The 19,366-nt window shown below is 40.1% G+C and overlaps 1 protein-coding gene across 11 annotated transcripts in view; it reads left to right on the forward strand.

Annotated features, from left to right (window-relative positions):
- QKI (QKI, KH domain containing RNA binding) overlaps nt 1–19,366 on the forward strand; it is a 112,577-nt gene that overhangs the window by 34,865 nt on the left and 58,346 nt on the right. For all 11 annotated transcript variants that reach the window (XR_013984730.1, XR_013984731.1, XR_013984732.1 and 8 more), the window contains exons 2-3: nt 1,722–1,864; nt 16,418–16,534. Coding sequence is in view for 8 of the 11 variants with exons in the window: in XM_081000726.1 (XP_080856852.1) it covers nt 1,722–1,864; nt 16,418–16,534 (260 nt within the window). In the remaining 3 variants the exon portion in view is untranslated. The remainder of the gene's footprint in view (nt 1–1,721; nt 1,865–16,417; nt 16,535–19,366) is intronic.

Raw genomic sequence — 19,366 nt, forward strand, 5'->3', positions numbered from 1 at the left:
GTTCATTTCTGTCATAGCAGTGATATTCTGTGACTTCATCATGACGTGAGGTGTGACATGAATTACTTTAGAGCTGAATAGTGATTTCTGTTTGGTCAATGTTATCTAAAATGGTTCCTTTTGAGTTCCCAGCCCCACATTTGAAGCATGTAGGTGTTATTTTCTCTTTTGGAATATTTGGTTTGTTGCATTGGTCTGGAAATAGGTTATTGGCTTTGGTTCCTTCATTTATGATTGGATCACTACTAGGTGAGGTTTCAGAAGATTGTCCAGACTGTTTCTTGAGCAGTAGACCTGTTGTGATCATGTGTATCTCAATGGACCCAACGAAGTTCTAGAATTCCTAGCAATTTTCTGTTCGCTATACTGTAGTTTCCTCTGAAGTTGAACCCTTACGGTAACATCCTATGATTCCCACCTGATTGTGCAATGAAGTTTCCACTTGTGCAATGGAACTTCCTTTCCTCCCACCCCCCATAATTATTATGGAGTGCTCCCCGCCGCTCAGAAGCAGATTTTGGGGCCCCGCAGTAATAAAGGAGAGGAAGAGTGTGATGTTGGATGATACCTATCAATCCTGGATTTGATTTCATAAAGCAAGCAAAAACACTTTTATTTTGGAAAGCTTTAAATACCGTATTTTTTGCTCCATAAGATGCACTTTTTCCCTCTTAAAATCTAAGGGGAAATGTCTGTGCGTCTTATGGAGCAAATGTGTGGCCCCTGGGGCTAGGCTTCCCCTGCCAGCCCCAACAAGCTCCTGAGCAGCTCTGGGGTAGCCCACAAATCCTCCACAGGGCAGCGGGGAGCCTTCATCCTGAGGAGGCTTCGCGTGGCTATCCCTGGCTTTTGCAGGAGGTGGGGGAAGGGACAGAGCGAGGCTCTCTCACTTCCCCCACCTCCCGCAAAAGCCCCCAAGATCCGCATATTTTTTTCCTTTAATCCCACCCCCAAAAAAGTAGGTGCGCCTTATGGTCAGGTGCGCCTTATGGAGCGAAAAATATGGTAGTTCACGAGGTTTCAGTATTTTGCTTGAATCAAAAGTTGAAGGTGGACTTAAGTAAAATATTATGGTAACAATAACTAAGAGGTTTTGTATTGACAATTTTACTTCCAGTTGTAGTTAATCAATTTTGAGTATTTTTTAGAGAGTAAATATATAATGATGTAGTAGTAAATGGGTTTGATGAGTTTCCCTGCACCAATTATAAAGCAGAATGTCCTCTCCTACCTCAGAGTACCTTCTAATTGCATTAATAGAACATTATAAACATAAACTATTCTAGTAATAGTTCTAGTAACTTTCTAGTAACTTTGAGAATAAAGATAAAGACAAATTGACACTCAGGTTGCTTTAAATGGTTTGTCATAGTGCTCAATAATGGACCCTCTGAAATTCATGAAATACTTCGATTATTTCCCTTTACATATTTCAGTAATAACAGAGCAGTTAACAGCTTCTGGTACATTTGTAAGTTTTCTTACAAATCTATAAATTTTTACTACAACAGCCTTTTTTTAATGTAAAGAAACATCCCTGGAGTATAACTGGCAGTAGCAGAAATGTTTTTAAAAGGTGCATATATGTATTCAGTTTCCAATTGTTTTATAATTGAAATAAATTTTGGGGTCCCATAAAGATGGCAATAAAATTGATAAATAAATGTTTTAGAAATTGTAATGTCTTGAGATTAACACAAAGTATACATTTCCCCCCACAGAAATTAGCAGAGTACGGAAAGACATGTATAACGACACGTTAAATGGTAGCACGGAGAAGAGAAGTGCAGAATTACCTGATGCTGTGGGACCTATTGTACAGTTACAAGAGAAACTATATGTGCCTGTAAAAGAATATCCAGATGTAAGTACCTTCTTTTGGTGAATCTGTCTTCTGGCTTATATAGCTTGTGCAATACCTTCTCAGTGTGGCTTCATGTTTGCCAGTTTTCTAGATCCAAGAATACTACTGAGGTGTAAGGTCTGATAAATATAGCAATCTTTATTTTTTATTTTATGGCTTATATCTTGCTGTTTTTCTGGACTAAACTAAGATTAAGAAAGTGGTCACTTCACAAAGTATAATGAGCTGTTAACAGTATTAGATATTGTCAAATGCTTGGCAAAGCAATACTGTTCTGGAAGCTACGTGATTCTATCATGATGCCAAGGGGTAAGACCATTTATACTTATCCCCACAGCACCTACAGTTTGTATGCTCAGGATCAACTCACCTGTCTCCAATGAGATGTTTCTGAAATATTCCCATATATGAGCCTTCCTACGTCTAAGAACAGGCATAGGCTAGCTTGCTGCTCAGATGATAATTTGGTGGAACCCTCTTCTTTCTGTAACATATGAGATTGCACTTCAGAATACATGACATCTTGCCTCTACAACAGAGTAACAATTGAAATTTCATATTAGATGAACTTCTGCAAAGCTGTAAAGTTTTTTTTAAAACAGCAACAACTCTTTAAATACCTAAATTTACACTGAAATATCTTGAGTAATAAGTTTTGATTTGCTAATAGTTGGAAAATATGTGGTTAGCAAGTTTCATTTTTAATACAGTGGCAGTATAGTTTAACGGAAGGCAACCGTTAAAATGTGATTGACTGGACATTTGACCATTTTGTTTTGAGAGAAGTGTCGAATCTTATGTCTGTGCTTTTGGAATTATACACAATCTGTGCCGTTGCTTTTCTGAGAATATCTAGGATTCGATTGAGCCCTACCTATTATGGGCACAGCACTTGCAGGCACATTGAACTGAGTTTGGGAAGTGTGCTCAAGTTTTTTATACTTGTCACAGCTGAGCATGTTGAGTGTCTATACATGCATGTTTTAGTAAAAAAAACAACAACACTATACTGATAGTAGCAATGGTAACTTTTTCAGTTAAGTAACAGACTAATTATGATTAGTACATGAAACAGTTACTACTAAATGGAAAGCTGTGATATTGCTCTTCCTGAATTAATAATGGTTGAGTAAATTATGGAATGAAGGCATAACAAACTAAGGAATTCAGAGTCCGTATAATTTTATTCAAAAACCTTTTAAAATGCAGGATAGCGTAGCATTTACTGCCTTAATACAGTGAATGGGGCATGGGACCAGAAAATGCAGTGGTGGGTAGAGGAGCACCCCACTCAAAAACAAAACAAAAAATACCAACCCTGGGGCAGGGCTTCTGCCAAGTTGCTGCTTTTTCTGAAATCGCTTTCCATGCTGCTTGCTGATTTGGGCTGATGAGAATGTCATACTTCTATTTTTATTAGCTCCTGGTTCTTGTTGCTTTCAGACTTTGAAATCCTTTGAAATACATAGGGCCATTTTCTTGCTATCTGCACTATTCCCAGTTTAAATCTCCCACCCTCCCAAACTACTATCTGTTTCCAGGGGAGAAAACCATTACTCAGTAGTGTAGAGCACATGCTTTGTAGGCAGAAGGTGCCAGGTTCATTCCTTGATAACTCCAGGTAAAAGTATCTAGTAAGGCATGGATGGGGAACCCTTTTCGAGCTAAGAAACACATTCCCTTCTAGGCAATATTTTAAGGGCCTCGTGCCAGTGGTGGATATGACCAAAAGCAAAAGTGGACAGAGCTGCTAATGAAACTTTGCCTTTGTATAGTAGGCTAGTTCCTACATGTACTCACACAGCCCTCCCTATCCTCCATCCAGATTTGCAATAGGCATCATCAGAGTTCAAGGACACATTCCAGTCAGGCAAAAATACCTCTGGTGCAAAGTAGGGCCAATGAGAGGGGTATGAGCTGTAGATAGTTTTGAGGACCAGATGGAGAGGCCTGGAGGGCCACATTCAGTCGCCAGACCTGAGGTTCTCCATTCCTGCAGCAGGAAGTGATGAGACCCTGGAGAGCTATTGTCAGTCATAATGGGTAATATTAGGCTAGATGGGCAAATACCTGACCTGGCCTAAGGCAGCTTTTTATGCTGCTGTTGAAGTTGTACATATATTTATTTATACCCCACCCTTTTCCCTGACAGGCTAACTGTGGCTTACAGATAATAACAGCTATGAATAATCATTTTAAAAATTAAACTTAGATGGAATTTGAAATTAAAAGTGTGTGTGTGTGCACGCACACACAAAAAATCTATTAAAACCATACAGATAATTACAATAAAAACAGCACGGCACTAGTCCTCTCATTAAAAACAGTCAGTTCTCAAAAGCCTCTTGGAACAAGAAAACCTTCACCTGCCAGTGGAAGGAGGAGCAAGGAGGGAGCCAGTCTGACTTCTCTAGGGAGGGAGTTCCAAAGTCTGGGTGCAGCCAATGAGAAGGCCCTTTCCCATGTTCCTCCCAAGCATGCCTGTGAGGGTGGTGGAAACGAGAGAAGGCTTTCCTCAAAGATCTTAAATCATGGGCAGGTTCATATGATGGAATGCGCTCCTTCAGATAGCTTGGACCTAAACCATAAAGGGCTGTATAGGTCATAACCAGCACTTTTAACTGTGCCCAGAAACAGGCGCAGCTGATGCACTAGCTTTAACTGTGCAAATGTACTCCAGGCCATCCCAGAGACCTGGGCATCCATGCTTGGGGCTGAGTTGGGATTTGAACCCTAGTCTCCCAGGTCCTAGTCTGACATTCTAACCACTACACCACACTGGCTTTCATCAGTATTACCCCCTCACCCCCCCCCCCATTAGTAGTGTTTACTAGTCCTGTGTAGAAGTTCATTGACATGATGCTATGTAAAATACTCCAGAAAGTCATGTCAGGGCATGCCCATTGCACTTCTGTCTCTTCCAAAAAAATTGAAACTTTGAAAGTGTCTCCTTTTAATAAAATATGATAGGGAATCTGTCTCATTTTTCAATTCCAAGTTGTGACACTACTAAACAAGGTGAACTTGACAGTGCTTTGAATATTTATATCTATATTTCTTTTCTAATTTCCCTTAATTATATTATTGTGCTAGGTTTCAAGAGGGTAAGGAAGCAGAGACTTACTGGTTGATAAGAGAAGAGAGATAACATGAATACCTTTCTTCAAAAATGTGTGTTTAGAGGTTGAGCATGATCAGTGTGTTGCTTACTTGAGAAAGAACACATCCCTGACAAGTATTGCCATCAGCTGGGTGATAGAGCAATCGGTCAAGCTGATGTCATTCACCTTACCGGAATTCAGCTTGCCAATAAAAGACTGCATAAGTTCAGATTCCTATGAATAAGAGAGCTCATCAAATGTGATCATCGGGTTACAGTTTAAATATCCTGTCAGTTGATAGTGAAACAAATGAAGAAGTACTCAAGCATGGAATAATGCCATCACTAGAAAGAGCTGGAGTCAGGACTCCCTGGAATCTGGTTGGGGATTGCTGAAATTCTTTAACTCCTTCTATACATTGGGCATGCTAAATAAACGCACCTTTACAGCAGCAAATCACTGTTTGATGGCTGATTGTAATAGCATATGAATTTTCTGTGACTAGTTTGGAGGACAGAATTCTTTTGCAATGAAACCCAGACTTTGAAAGAATGAAGGTATCCTGATAGAGAACATGGAGCATGCTACTCTTTCTAGACCGATTTGAACTTCAGAAATCTGCATGGTGTGTTTGCTCCTTAATGTGATTTAGATTATTGATTTTTCTCATTAGTTCTCAGTTAAGAATAAGTTTATCATTCAGTGGATGCTGGAATTATATATATTTCAGTTCTTTGATCAATTACTTGAGGACTTGAATGAGCTGACCATCATCTATCTGTAGGTGCCTTGCATTTCTAAACAAAAGGATACTGAATATTAACTGTGGATCAGAAGTCAGACATGTAGTACCTGCAAGCTATCCCCTTTACCATGATATTCCCTTGCTTCTCCTCGCCTTTTCTCTCCCCCGCCCCCAGCACCTCCATCAGAGTTTCTGTGCCTACTTAAACATTCTCATTCGTTCATCACTTAGCTGTTTAGGAAGGGGTAACCTAAGGGAGATAAAAGTATCTTTGTACTTGGACATTATTGGGGTTTCCCTAATGTTTGAATCATAGTTTGAATCATTCAGATGTCATGACAAAAGAAGCATGGCAGAAGCCAGGGATGGAGGGAATTTGGGAGAAGTGAAAGTTCAAAACATGTTCCTGGCAATCGAATGATGTCTGAAGCAGGTCTAAGTCTTGAGTATTGAGAATTCAACTAATGCGGGCTGTTATTAAAATCATGTATTTTTTAAAAACCGTATTTGTGGTTGTCTTTGTAATTGGAAGTTATGGGTGGAATTATCCTCCAATGTGAATCTCCCCCATGTCAGATAAAAGGAGCTTTGGTGGGAGGACAACAACAACAGAAATATCATGAAATATGGCAATCTTCAGATGGGAATAAAAGTACTTATATTTCCACAAACCTTTTCCAGTTGTCTCTAAGGATCAGTTTTTCCACAAAGCTTGAGGAATAAAATAAAATGTGTTAAATTGCTGCGTTTGTGTACGTTTGTGTGTGTATGATTTTATTTCACTATAAACTAAACAGTCAGTTATCTTGCATACATGACCCAACAGGGAACGTGGATAACACGTTATCCAAATTAATGACTTAGATCATTGAGATACAACACTTTTGATCCAATAAAAAACAAAAAACAAAAACAACCTAAGGCACCCATGCAGCTGTGGTATGATAGCTTTTCTAATATCTGATCAGTATATTGATGAATAGTATGACAATACCTGTAGTGACACAAAACTTTAAAAATTCAGGATGAGAATTTCACTTACGACTTGTACATAGCTCTACTGAAATTAGTGAGGAAAAGGTGTGCCCCAGTATTTGCCAAACTTCAGCTTGTCCTAGGTAGTTTCAAGCAAATAAAAAGTAATAAATACATTAATACTACCTCGAATGCATGTGTCTTGATGACAGATAATCTTGCTGCATTGTGGTGGTGCCAGTTTGGTAAAGAATGTCAGCAGGCAAGAGCAAGAAGGTTACTACATGGTTGTCACTAAGGGAAGGCAATAAATGAGATCAGAGCTAAATATATTTGTGTGACATTCTAGCAGCTGGCTTAAGCCCTGCTGTTTGTTGCAGTGGTACACTGGCCTTAAAAAGGAAGAGAATGCATTGTAGCCCAGGGAGGGAAACAGTTGGTGGGCTTGTCATTCTGCTTACTGACAGTGAAGGTCAGACAGTTTGGAGAAATGAACGTAAGTGGTAAGATGTCTCTATGTCCACTCCTTTACCTGTTAGGTGAAATGTCCCACTGTAAATGGATTGGTTTGCCTTCTAATCTTGCAATGTATTCAGATGCTTGCTGTTTTGCAGACTAAAATATAGTATTACTATAGCATGCTTTTTAAAGTAGAAGAATTTGACTTACCTTTACAAGTTGCAGTTCTTCAAATTACTGCTAGTACAGTGGTACCTCTACTTACGGACGTGATCCGTTCTGGGGTGCCGTTCTCACCCTGAAAAGTCCGTAAGTAGAGCGCCGCTTCTGCATGTGACGCAATAGAGCGCTCATGCGCAAAGCGCGCAGAACGCTTCAGCACACATGCACGCAGCAAAACCCGGGAGTATACACTTCCAGGTTTGCTGTGTTCGCAACCCAAAAATTCGCAACATGAACCTAATGCAACTAGAGGTATGACTGTAACTTTTTTCATATAAGAAGCAGAGATTAGCCATTTCTTGAAAGTAAGTTTAGCAAAATATGTAAGGACCTGTTTCCATATGAAAAATTGAGACTAGAACTTGAACAGAAATATTCAAGAAGTTTGCAGATGGACTGGGGCCTACTAAATGTTTCTTCTGTTAACCCTGGTATCATTCTGGACCAGTTGCCAAGATAGAATTGAGGGAGCAACACTTTGCTGGCTTGATTCCTGACTTGTTGGCTGGCTGGCTAAGAAGAGTGGTGTTGTATAAGCTGTGGTCCATTTTATCTGCTGTATACAATTCAACTTCTGTATGAAATAGTTTGGAGTGGCTGACAATAATTATGCTGATGACACCCAGTGCTTTACAGCTACTAAAGGTGAAACTGTAGAGATCCCCCTGACATGGTGGTGTAAGGATTTTGCTTTTATTGGATACAGGTTGTATGCTCGCATTTGCTTATGCAGAAATAGGCCTCAGAATGCTTTTCACATTTTTAGGATTATATTGTAAACAAATAATAATAATTTAATTATGAAAACTATAGTAACTGTGAAGATTTGTTAAATTATAGATAACCTGGAGTATTCTTCATTGCCTTGTATTCATGGAACCCTCGTGTAAAAGAAATGAAGCTGAAAGCTTATCTGAGAGTAGGCAAGGTTTTCAAACATTGCTGAACTATTGGGAAGAATGCTAGCTATACCAATATTGAACTTGTTGAAGTCTAAAGTTGAGCCACAAGTTTTGTATGGAAAAGATCTACAGCTTCCAGAGCTCAGGGAATTTATGTTGCATTCAGAATAGAATCTAAAGATTGTATTAGGGACAGCTAGATATATTTTAATGTTGTACTTTGGTTCCAAAACAGGATTAACTCTATGGTCTAAGAAAATCTGTTAGCAGACTTTGTAAATTTTTAGGGTTTGTTGTAAACTTTGAGGGTGGGATTCACCTAACTAATCCTGTCAGCAGAAGCCTAGTACTTCTGCTTGTGTAATGGTGCCTCCCCCCAGAACAGCACACAGGGGGAGGATGGGGGATCATTCTGTCTGTTAAGTTGAAATGCTGGTGTGGACTCAATCATTAGAAGAGTGAAATTTAGAATTCCACTCATAAATATGCTGGGTATTCAGCAAAAATTATTTAACTGGATAAATTGTATTTTAATATGCAAAGGGTAATCAACATATTTGGATACTCAAATTCTTCAGGGTAACTGTGAATAAGCTAAGAAGTTTAAATATGGGATTTATATTTGCCCATACATATTTTTATAGGTCTATAAAGGTAGTTCCTCTTTAGAATATTACTCCTGTATAAATCAGGCCCCCTTTCTCACTTTATCAATATGCTACAGGAAGGTTCCAAGCCTCCAGGCCTGCAAGCAAGTTTGTGGAGAGGCTATGTGAAATAATGTGACTTTATTGGCACTAATCCTGTCTCCCTTGTACCCCCTTTACATAATATGACTGATAGAATAGTCTGTAAGACGCCAATACTTGTTCATGTTGCTCAACTTTGTGTTTATTGAAATTCAATAAGATACATTCATAAACTAGGTCCAGAAAATTATTTATCAAAAATAACTAAGCATAATCTGAGAAGGGAATTTACTTTATTTCAGTTGATACCATCTACTATGATAGAATTGCAGCCTTAGACGATACAGACTAATGTAAGGGTAAGATATTGCTAGGATTCCACTGTTAGTTTCACAAAAAATTAATTGTATGGAATCTTAACATCCTTCTGGACTGTCTAGAGGCTGGGAGCTGGGTGAACTGTTATACAGTGGTTCCACTCCTTTCTCCTGGGCCGTATCCAGAAAGTGGTGGTGGGTGATGAGTATTCAGACCCCTGGGCTCTCACTTGTGGGATGCCTCAGAGTTCCGTCCTTTCCCCCATGCTATTTAACATCTACATAAAGCCTCTGGGAGAGATCTTCAGGGGGTTTGGGCTGGTTGTTCATCAATATGCAGATGATACCCAGCTCTACCTCTCTTTCAAATCAGAACCAGTGAAGGTCCTGTGTGAGTGTCTGGAGGCGGTTGGAGGATGGATGGTGGCTAACAGATTGAGGTTGAATCCTGACAAGACAGAAGTACTGTTCTTGGGGGACAGGGGGCAGGCTGGTGTGGAGGACTCCCTGGTCCTGAATGGGGTTACTGTGCCCCTGAAGGACCAGGTGTGCAGCCTGGGAGTCATTTTGGACTCACAGCTGTCAATGGAGGCACAGTTTAATTCTGTGTCCAGGGCAGCTGTTTACCACCCCACTTGCCTGCAGACTGTTTTGCCAGAGTGGTTCATGTTCTGGTTATCTCCCGCTTGGACTATGCAATGTGCTCTATGTGGGACTATGCAATGTGCTCCTTTGAAGGTGACTCGGAAACTGCAGTTAATCCAGAATGTGGCAGCTAGACTGGTGACTGGGAGTGGCCTCCGAGACCATATAACACTGGTCCTGAGAGATCTGCATTGGCTCCCAGTATGTTTCCAAGCACAATTCAGAGTGTTGGTGCTGACCTTTAAAAGCCCTAAACGGCCTCAGTCTAGTATACCTGAAGGAGCGTCTCCACCTCCATTGTTCAGCCCAGACACTGAGGTCCAGCTTTGAGGGCCTTCTGCGAGAAGTGAAGTTACAGGGAACCAGGCAGAGGGCCTACTTGGTAGTGGTGCCTGCCCTGTGGAATGCCCTACCGCCAGATGTCAAAGCAATAAGCAATCTTTGCTTGCTTTTATCTTACTTTGGCAGCCCTGTTTAGGCATGTTTTTAATGTTTAATGCTGTATTATGTTTTTAATATTCAGTTGGGAGCTGCCCAGAGTGGCTGTGGAAACCCAACCAGATGGGTGGGGAATAAATAATAAATTATTATTATTATTATTATTATTATTATTAGGATGATCTCTCACATTGATGCAGGATGTAAGGTGGAAATAACTTAAGATTTTAAAGTAAACTCTTAAACTTTTTTAGACCTGCTCCCCATCTTTAACACAAACTTGCAGTTACTCACTTCTTAATTTCGCAATATGGTGATAGCAGTGGGTCAGGGTGTTAGGGGAGGGGTAGTACTTCTGTTGGGGGACACATTGTGGTCCTTCTGGGGAGTGCATTTTCTGCATGTGCTGCAGAGAAAAGTGAGGGACAGATGGGACTCATCAACCTGAGAAGGTAGCCCGTGTAGAAGGGGGAAACTCTGATCCTAAACCTCCGCTGCCTTGCAGGATATCTTGGGGAGAAGAAAAGCCTAAGGAGTAAATTTTTTATGCCTCCTTCCAGCAACTGCTGCAGCCAAACTGATGCCAGATGTACTTCTCCGTTTTCCTCTGGACCGCACCAGCGAGTCCGAGAGGGTGGTTTTGTCGTCTGGGCAACCCAGAACCTCCATACACACTTCCAGGCTTGCTCCCTGGGGAGGTCACTTCAGTGCAGCTAACGCAGCGGTTTGACTTCACCCCCAGAGGCGTACTCCATTGTCTCTTAAAATAGATGGATGCCAGCAAAGTAATGGGTCTCAAATCATCTGTGGGAGACTAGTGTTTCTTTTAAAAAATAAGAAGAAAAAGTGATAGCTGGTCTGTCTGTCAAAAAGTAATAATATGCTTTTAAATGATACCAGGGTTATGAGTATAATTCTGTAACAGATTTTTGAATACAGTGGTATCTCGGGTTAAGAACTTAATTTGTTCTGAAGGTCTGTTCTTAACCTGAAACTGTTCTTAACCTAAAGCACTACTTTAGCTAATGGGGCGTCCTGCTGCCGCTGCACGATTTCTGTTCTCATCCTGAAGCAAAGTTCTTGACCCAAGGTAATATTTCTGGGTTAGCGGAGTCTGTAACCTGAAGCGTATATGTAACCCGAGGTACCACTGTATATTTAAAATTCTCTCTCTGGTTTTAGAGTAACCTTTTCCTCAGTAAGTGAAAAAAATTAACTGATTTGGCCCATCTTTGTAGCTCAGAGACCACAGTTGGCACTAAATTTTGGAGGAAGCTGCTAACTAGTGCAAGACTTACATAATATATGTTACGAGCTGTTAAAGAACACTGCTTGTCAAATGATGTTTGGTCACAATTGAAATTGGCTTCAGGCTCAGTGGTACTGTTGGGCAAGTGCTTGCCACCCAGCATCTCTTCACAACTACCTAATCTTCCTTCCCAGCTTCACTGTTAAGTTCTCTGGTATATTCCTTTCTTCTCTCTCTCCCATCTGTGTGGGGAGGACCAGACAATCCATGGATAGCAGACTACAGGAGTGGGTGGACACAAGACGGAAACCTGGGGTGTACTTTGTGGTAGCATGAGACCTACAGGCAGATGGTGGCTTTATTTAAATTGTGATTTAAAATAACAATTTAAATTGAGGATGACTTATTTGTAGCACTCTAGATGTTGTTGGTTTCCAACCTGCATCAGCTTCATCCAGCATAACAAGAGTCAGGGATGATGTAAGTCAAGGTTCAACATCTAGAGAGCCAAAGGTTAGCAACCACTAATAGTAAAAATCAAAATTGGCAAACAAAGGCTGATTTTAAACCATTGGTTTAAATCAAGTTACCCACTGAAAGTTCTTCATTTTTCTGGAATAATGGTGCAAATAATCTTCATTTACAACTAGAATGTTATTTACACTTTGATGCTTTCAACAAAGTCCTGCATCTCTTTGCACTGTATATGTGCATTTTTAATGCTTCCCTTTTTCTCTTAAAAAAGGAAGGTATTTGAAATATAGTCATATAGGGTCTTATGAAAAGCAGCCATGACAGTATGTGTTAATTGTGAGAACAAAGGAATCTGAGCAACGGGCAATTTTCTCTTCTCTTCTTCTTTCCAGTGGTGTTCCATTCTGCTTCACTCTGCCTTGGCCCTGTTCCACCCTCAAAAAGCAAAGTAGCAAACAAAATGAAATGCCCAAGACTGATAGGTTGAACCAAAGTCTGAGAGTAACTGGGCAAACTAGAGAAGATTTTCATGAGATGAAAATGACATGCCTATGTTTGGTAGGTAGAGTGTAAATAATCCTATTTGAGAAATGATCAGATTGGTTCCTAATTTACATAGAAATCGAGCACTCAACTTTTCTCTCACATGTACATGCTCAACTTTTAAGAACATTTTAAGAGGCCTTGAGAATGGTCCCACTTTCTGAATTAATGTAGATGGTAACAGGTAGCAGGACCTTTCTGGTTTTTTGTGGCATCTTGTCCCCTTACCATAAAGAGTTAAAACATTGCTGTTTTCCTCTTTTTATCCTGTTGTTCTTAATTATTCTAGGTTTCTATTGAAAGCTACCTTGTGAATCAGTATTAAAAAGTGAGATAGAAATATTTAAAATAAAAATAGACCTTGTACAATCATAATTCCTCATGTGAGATTGAAAGCTGCTGTGGAAGATCTCCCAACCTTCTGGAGCAGGGGCTTAGTTAGGAAGGGGTCCTTCGGAGGGGTCCTAATTGGGGCTTAGTTAGGAAGGGGTCCTTCGGAGTTATTGCATGGGGAAGTACTATTTATTATTTTCTGAAATCCCCTCTGCTTATTTCACACATAATTGGGTTACCTCATACAGATATAAGTAAATGTAAGAAGGATATTACTTTGCTCCTAAAGAACGCCACCAGTCTTTTTAAAAAAGCCATGCACTTTTATTTACTACTACCACTGTTCCCTTATTATTGTCATTGTCATCATGATTGACCTGGAAAACCATTCAGGCTTTTTCCATTTGATCTGTTATATTTACATTAGATAGAAAAGCTGTCCATCAGTTAAACGCTTCAACTCTTTGGTACATGGGTTATTAGAGGTGAATAATGTGGATTTAAAGGATTTAGTAATTCATTCTAAACCTCATACTACATTTTTAGTTTTTTTAGGTTTTTGCCTTTTAAAGCACAGAGCACCTGCTGCTATCTAGAATACTCATTTTATCAAGATCACAGAGATAATCTGGTTCGTCCAGATTAAAGAAGCAGTGATAAACAGTAATCCAGTTTTTGGAATTGATTGTCAGTAATATTTCTAAAGATAGATATGATTTGATAATTCAAGAGTTGGGGGGACTTGAACAGCTTTTCAGCAGATTTCCAGGACCAATTATAAATGAAATTGGTTTGTAAAGTAGTACTTGTAAATTATTTTAGCTTGATACTGTTGGAATACAATTTTGATTAGGTGGTCTTATTTTGATTTCACATTGGAGAGGAGGTGTTGGCCTTGAAATATTTCTGGATTTGTAGGTAGAATATTAGAACTGTAGATTGTACCTGCAAGTGTTCAGCTGCCTGGAGTGTACAATGCATTACTGCCCTGAGGCTGGAGCACTGAAAAATCTCCCATTTACCTAGCTACACATAAATTCAGAGGTGGGACAAATGCACCCAGTGAATGGAATGGACAGTGTGATCCCATTATCAACTCAGATGTTAATTGTGGAATTCTTATCAATTGTTATCTGCTTCTTTTCTAGCAGATTCCTCTGCAGGAGGAATAGTACCTTCCAGAAGTCTATAGATAAATCATAGCCACCAAGTTAAGCTTTCCAAAAACATTGATTCCTTACATTTCATAGACAAATGCATACCTTTTTTTTTTTTAGTACAGAGATAATCTGTATAGGAAAAAGTGGACACCTTTGCTTTGACATGAATGTGTGGATGGGATAGTCACTGATACTTAATATGAATTCGTACTAACATGAAAGTAAATTTGCCTCAATCCTGCTTTATTTGGTTTTAAGCTTCAGCACCCTTGTGAAGATTGATTTCAAACTATTTCTTCATGTAGGCATGAAACAAAAGAATTCGTTGCTGCTACTACTTGCTAGACATAATGACAGGCTACACACATAATTGAAATGTTAAACTGATATTCATGCAGCCAGTGAGGTGGTTTAACTCCTGCCATTTTGAGGAACATATCTTGATAACTACAGGAAGCAAATGGCAGGGCACTGTTTCTTCTGTTGTGCCCAAGCCTGTTTTATGCTAATACTTGGTATTGAGCTTAGAGAAACAAACAACAACAGTACATGTAGGCAATGAAGACTTCCCACTATCATTGCTTTTAGATATTCATCAGCTGCTTTCATAAAACTATATGCCTATTTAAAACTATTTTGTTTTTGCAATTCAGTTGTAGTAAAAGATTTTTATCTTCAGTACTATCTACTTTGATTTAGGCACTGTCCGATTTGTTGAAGTATTAAGTGTCTAAGCTTCGGCTATTGAAATAAGTAGAATTGACTGGATTATGCTTATTGTTAAATGTAGCAGTTGGACAGTGTTTCAGAAGAATTTGCTCTATGGTTATATGAAGTTTAATGTAACCACTGTTTTATTGTTAATAGTGAACAATTTCCCCCCACATCCTTTAATTTCTTTATTTAGAGTGCCTTTGTGGGACAGGTGCAATGTTGAAATAGTTCACAATTTTTTTTAAAAAAATCACTGGATATATACAGTAGATTAACTTTAATGTGAGTTAGTATCACAGTTAAGAATAGTAATGTGTTAGTGTTTCCAGTATGTAGTTTTCTGCTCTGTTTGTTTTTGAAGGTGACAACTCATGTAACAGCGCATTGTATATAAATGATATAATCAGATCTGATTATTCACTATTTAGAAATGTTTACTAGACCTATTTAACTTTACAATTTAGAATGTATTTGTTATTTGTTGGAAGTAGCGATATAATATTCTCTAACAAATGAACATCTGCTAACTTCATAGTATATCACTGACGCTGTTCTTACATTTGTGTTTTTGTAGTTGCTAGTCTTTATTCATGGAGCATAGTGAGAAGTGACTATCGATTTTTAGTTTTTCTCATGGTTAAGATGTGTGAAGGATGTAAAAGTAGTATTGTTCTCATTTGACTGACATTTAAGAGCTGACAGAATAAAATATAAAATTAACATATAGCTCAGATTTGTGTATTAAGCAGGAAAAGATAGCTAGCAGGTGGCTCAGCTTGTTTTAAAATCTTGTAATTTGTTTCCCAAAGCTCTGCATACAGTGATGCAAAAAGAACTGCAGCAAAAGTAATTGCACATTCAAGAGTGATCAATGATGCTTGCATTAGGTAAAATATGGGGGCTCCATAATGTTTGGCTGGCCTTAATAGGCAATCAAATCAGTCTTTTCTAGAACTACTTCCCAAAATAGTATGTCTTATCTCTGATTAAGAATTTGGGAGAGTAGATTGACCCGGCAAGCATAGTGCTTGGTAATGGTGTTCCAAGTGTCTTAGCAGTGCAGCGTGGTTGCAGGAGCAATCTCCAAATCTGATTGGAAGCCCAGTGCAACTGTGGGGATGATGCCCACTTCCCCTCTCCAGCTCTAGAATTGGGAAGACAACTATAGCGGGCAGGAATAGTTACACGCCCCAGAGGTCAGAGGACCCACTCTCTTCGGGGTGGAGAATCTCTGGTCTGTGGACCCATCTTTGCCCACAAGGAGGTTAAATTTGGTTGCTCTACTTCTGCCTCCTCCTCTTAGTTTTCTCCTTTAGTCCCTGCCTCATCTTGCTGCATCCTCTTCCTAATTGTCACACTAAAGTTTTCAGGACTTAGTGCCACCTGTGGTCGGTCATGCAAACTACAGCATGACAACAGACCAGTGAAATATAGGGTGGAGAGAGCGTCTGTTCTGTGGGAAATTGAGTAGCAGTAATTAGGACAAGATTCTGTTTGTACTTAAACTACAGTCATGGTGATTGTTATCTGAATGTTTATTGCTATATTTTGAAGAAAATGGTGATTTTCCCCCTCTTTAAATTTCAGTTCAACTTCGTTGGAAGAATCCTTGGGCCCAGAGGGCTAACAGCTAAACAGCTTGAGGCTGAAACAGGATGTAAGATAATGGTCCGAGGCAAAGGGTCCATGAGAGACAAAAAGAAGGTAAGAGAATTTAAAGATAATTTTAAAACTCCTAGTTTGTTAGAAAAGCTTGTTTATGCTATTTATATGTTCTTCATTGTTTGTACTGATTATTTTATGCTGATTAAATAAACCTTGAGGCTTTTAGTTATATGGGAACTGTGTGTGTCTTGGTGGAGTGGACTCTAGAATTCATAACTGTGCCTACAGTTTCAAGTATTCAAAGAGCTTCAAATGCATTATCCTGATAATCCTTTCAACATCATTGTAAGTAGGCCAGTACTAATATCCCTATAGCAAATTGAGGAGTTGAGACATGAGAAATTGCTTAAGGCCGTTAGTGATTTCATGGCTTGGAGTTCATACTTTTGGTGACATTGTAGATATATTATGACTGGGTGGTTGATTACAACAGCAAGAGTCCTAATGATAATAGGTTACTTGAGTAAACAGCTTAAATTATTTTCTGTCCTTCATCTTCTGCATGCTGAATGCAATGTGAGTTGTGGAAAGATGCACATGACATTCCTATTTTGAAAATGGTGCAAATTACAAAGCTCCAGCTAGTTAAAATATAAAATTTGGTGATCTCAGGGGATAATGATGGCAAACTCGGAGCTAGATACTAAATTCTGAAATAGACAATGACTTGGTTGTGGAATTCGGTGTTGTGCTACTGCAACTAAAAAGTTGCTTGAAAGAGAAACTCTTGAGATGCTTGAAATAATATTAGAAACTTTTTCAACTATGGTATTTCTCTCCGTGCCCTATTGTCACAAGCTGTTATCCTTGAAAATATTTAAGATACTAGAAAATCTCACAATTAACTATCTGTGAAACAAATCTTGCCATCCTTCACTTAATCTTAGTTCAGTCACAAACCATGTATGTCCAAGGTTTAATATCAAGGTCAGAGTGGAATCAGTGGATTACGTTGCTGTTTAAACCATGCACCAGTTGGTTCCTTTTAAAAATAAATAACGCTAAACCCCTTTAGATGGATTGCAATTTAAGACTCCGCACACTGCAGTACATTACATTGGAAATATAAACAAACAAAATAAAAATATGCAGTAAATAATCAATCCCCTTCCCTGTTTTCCTGTAAAATAGTTTCCAAAACTGCATCTCCCACTTAACTCCTTTTATTTAATTATTCTCTGCATTTCTTCCAAAATCACCTTTTAATTGCTTGACTTTAAATTAATCCTGCTAATATATTTAATTGTTTATAGTAATTTAAATAATCCTAATATCTCCCCTATTCCTGATTAAAAGTCTTTGCTTCTTGATTTCTTATTCTTCTTTAGAGACCAAGTGCCCAAACTGCAACCCAAAACCCACTTATTTATCACAGAGTGCCCAGAGTTGTTGAGCTTTTTTGGGGGGTGGGGGTTCCCCGGAGTTGTTGTTTAGGGGAGGGATTTTGGGGGGGAGACTCCTCATAAATAACTCACCATACATGACCTGCTACTTCTTTATTATTCTTAACCAGCCCTGTTAAGTGCAGATGGGGAATTGTCCAGCGAAGAGAAAGGAGGGCAAGAGAGCAGCCTTACTAGAGGGGGTGAAGTGGAGGCTTCCAGTTGCAAGGCAAAGCTGGCCTTGCACCTTTAGAAACAAGAAAGGCCTAGCAGGGTGCGCCACCAGAATGCTCTTTTCTCTAAGTGCCTTTTTTTGCTGTTTTGCCGCCAGGCTAAGTTTTGGCACATGAGCGAGGCCACACCTGCGCCTGCTCTTGATCTGAGGCGGCCGCCTTGCAGCATCTCCAGCTGCGCTTCACGTGCTGCCCTTGTCCCGTTGCAGGAGGCTGCCGCGGGCAGGCATCCTCGCAAGGGCGGCTGCAGGAACAGCTGCTGCTCCTGCCTGCTGCCACCGTTTGCTGTGGTCCCCGCCAGTGAAGCTGAAGGCCTGCCCCAGCCAGGGATCCTGCTCTGAGCATGCTGCCCAAAGTTATGCCACACAGGCCAACTGGGCTTTTGAGTTGTCCTGCTTCCTGCTGCTTCCTCGCTACTGCGGCGAGCCATGGTTCAGGCAAGGCTCCAGGCGGCGCTCTGGTGGGGCCCCAGAACCTGGGTGGGAGCCGCGTGTTTGCAGCGTCCCTAAGGGCGGGTTGTGTAACAGGCATGTTCCCGGGCACAGCACGGCCCCGCTTTCTGGCTTGTCACCTCACAGTAAAGATGACATACAGCAGTCAGTGGCGCTTCCCAATTTGGCTCGGCAGCTGTGGCTGGGGCCGCCACGGGCGGGTGCTGGCCATACTCAGTCTACTTGGGGGCCTGAGGAGTGCTTGGCTGGTGGAGGAGTGGCTGCACCAGTGGAAAACAGCCGAAGGGGTGGGGCGGGCGGCTCTTCATCGGCCGCCACCACTGCCACCTCCACTCCAACAAGCAGCAGCGCGGATGGGCCGAGGGCTCTGCGTGCCCATTGTGGCACACGTGTCATAGGTTTGCCACCACTGGCATAGTCCATCAACTTTGCTTTCCATTCTTCCTTGGTTGGGACAGCGTCTTCTTCCCATCCCTACACAAAAAGCATCCTGGCAGCCATGGTTGTATACATCAACAGGTTTTTTTTCTGGTCTTTCAGTGTATCCTGTCCTATTATCCCTAAAGGAAAAGCTTCTGGTTTTGTTTTGTTTTTAGTAAAAGTTACCGTCAACTTTTTTTCCTCCTGTTCATTGTAAATAATTTCCCAGACGTTTTTTACTATCTTACAAGACCACCATATATGATAAAATGTACCCTTTTTCTCTTTACATTTCCAGCATATATCTGACTTGTACATTTTCACTAATTTACTAGGTGTTAAATACCATCTGTACATCATTTTCATATAATTTTATTTCAGTGT

This window comes from Podarcis pityusensis (assembly GCF_964106645.2).
Source record: "Podarcis pityusensis genome assembly, chromosome: 3".
In the NCBI taxonomy this organism is placed as follows: Eukaryota; Metazoa; Chordata; class Lepidosauria; order Squamata; family Lacertidae; genus Podarcis; species Podarcis pityusensis.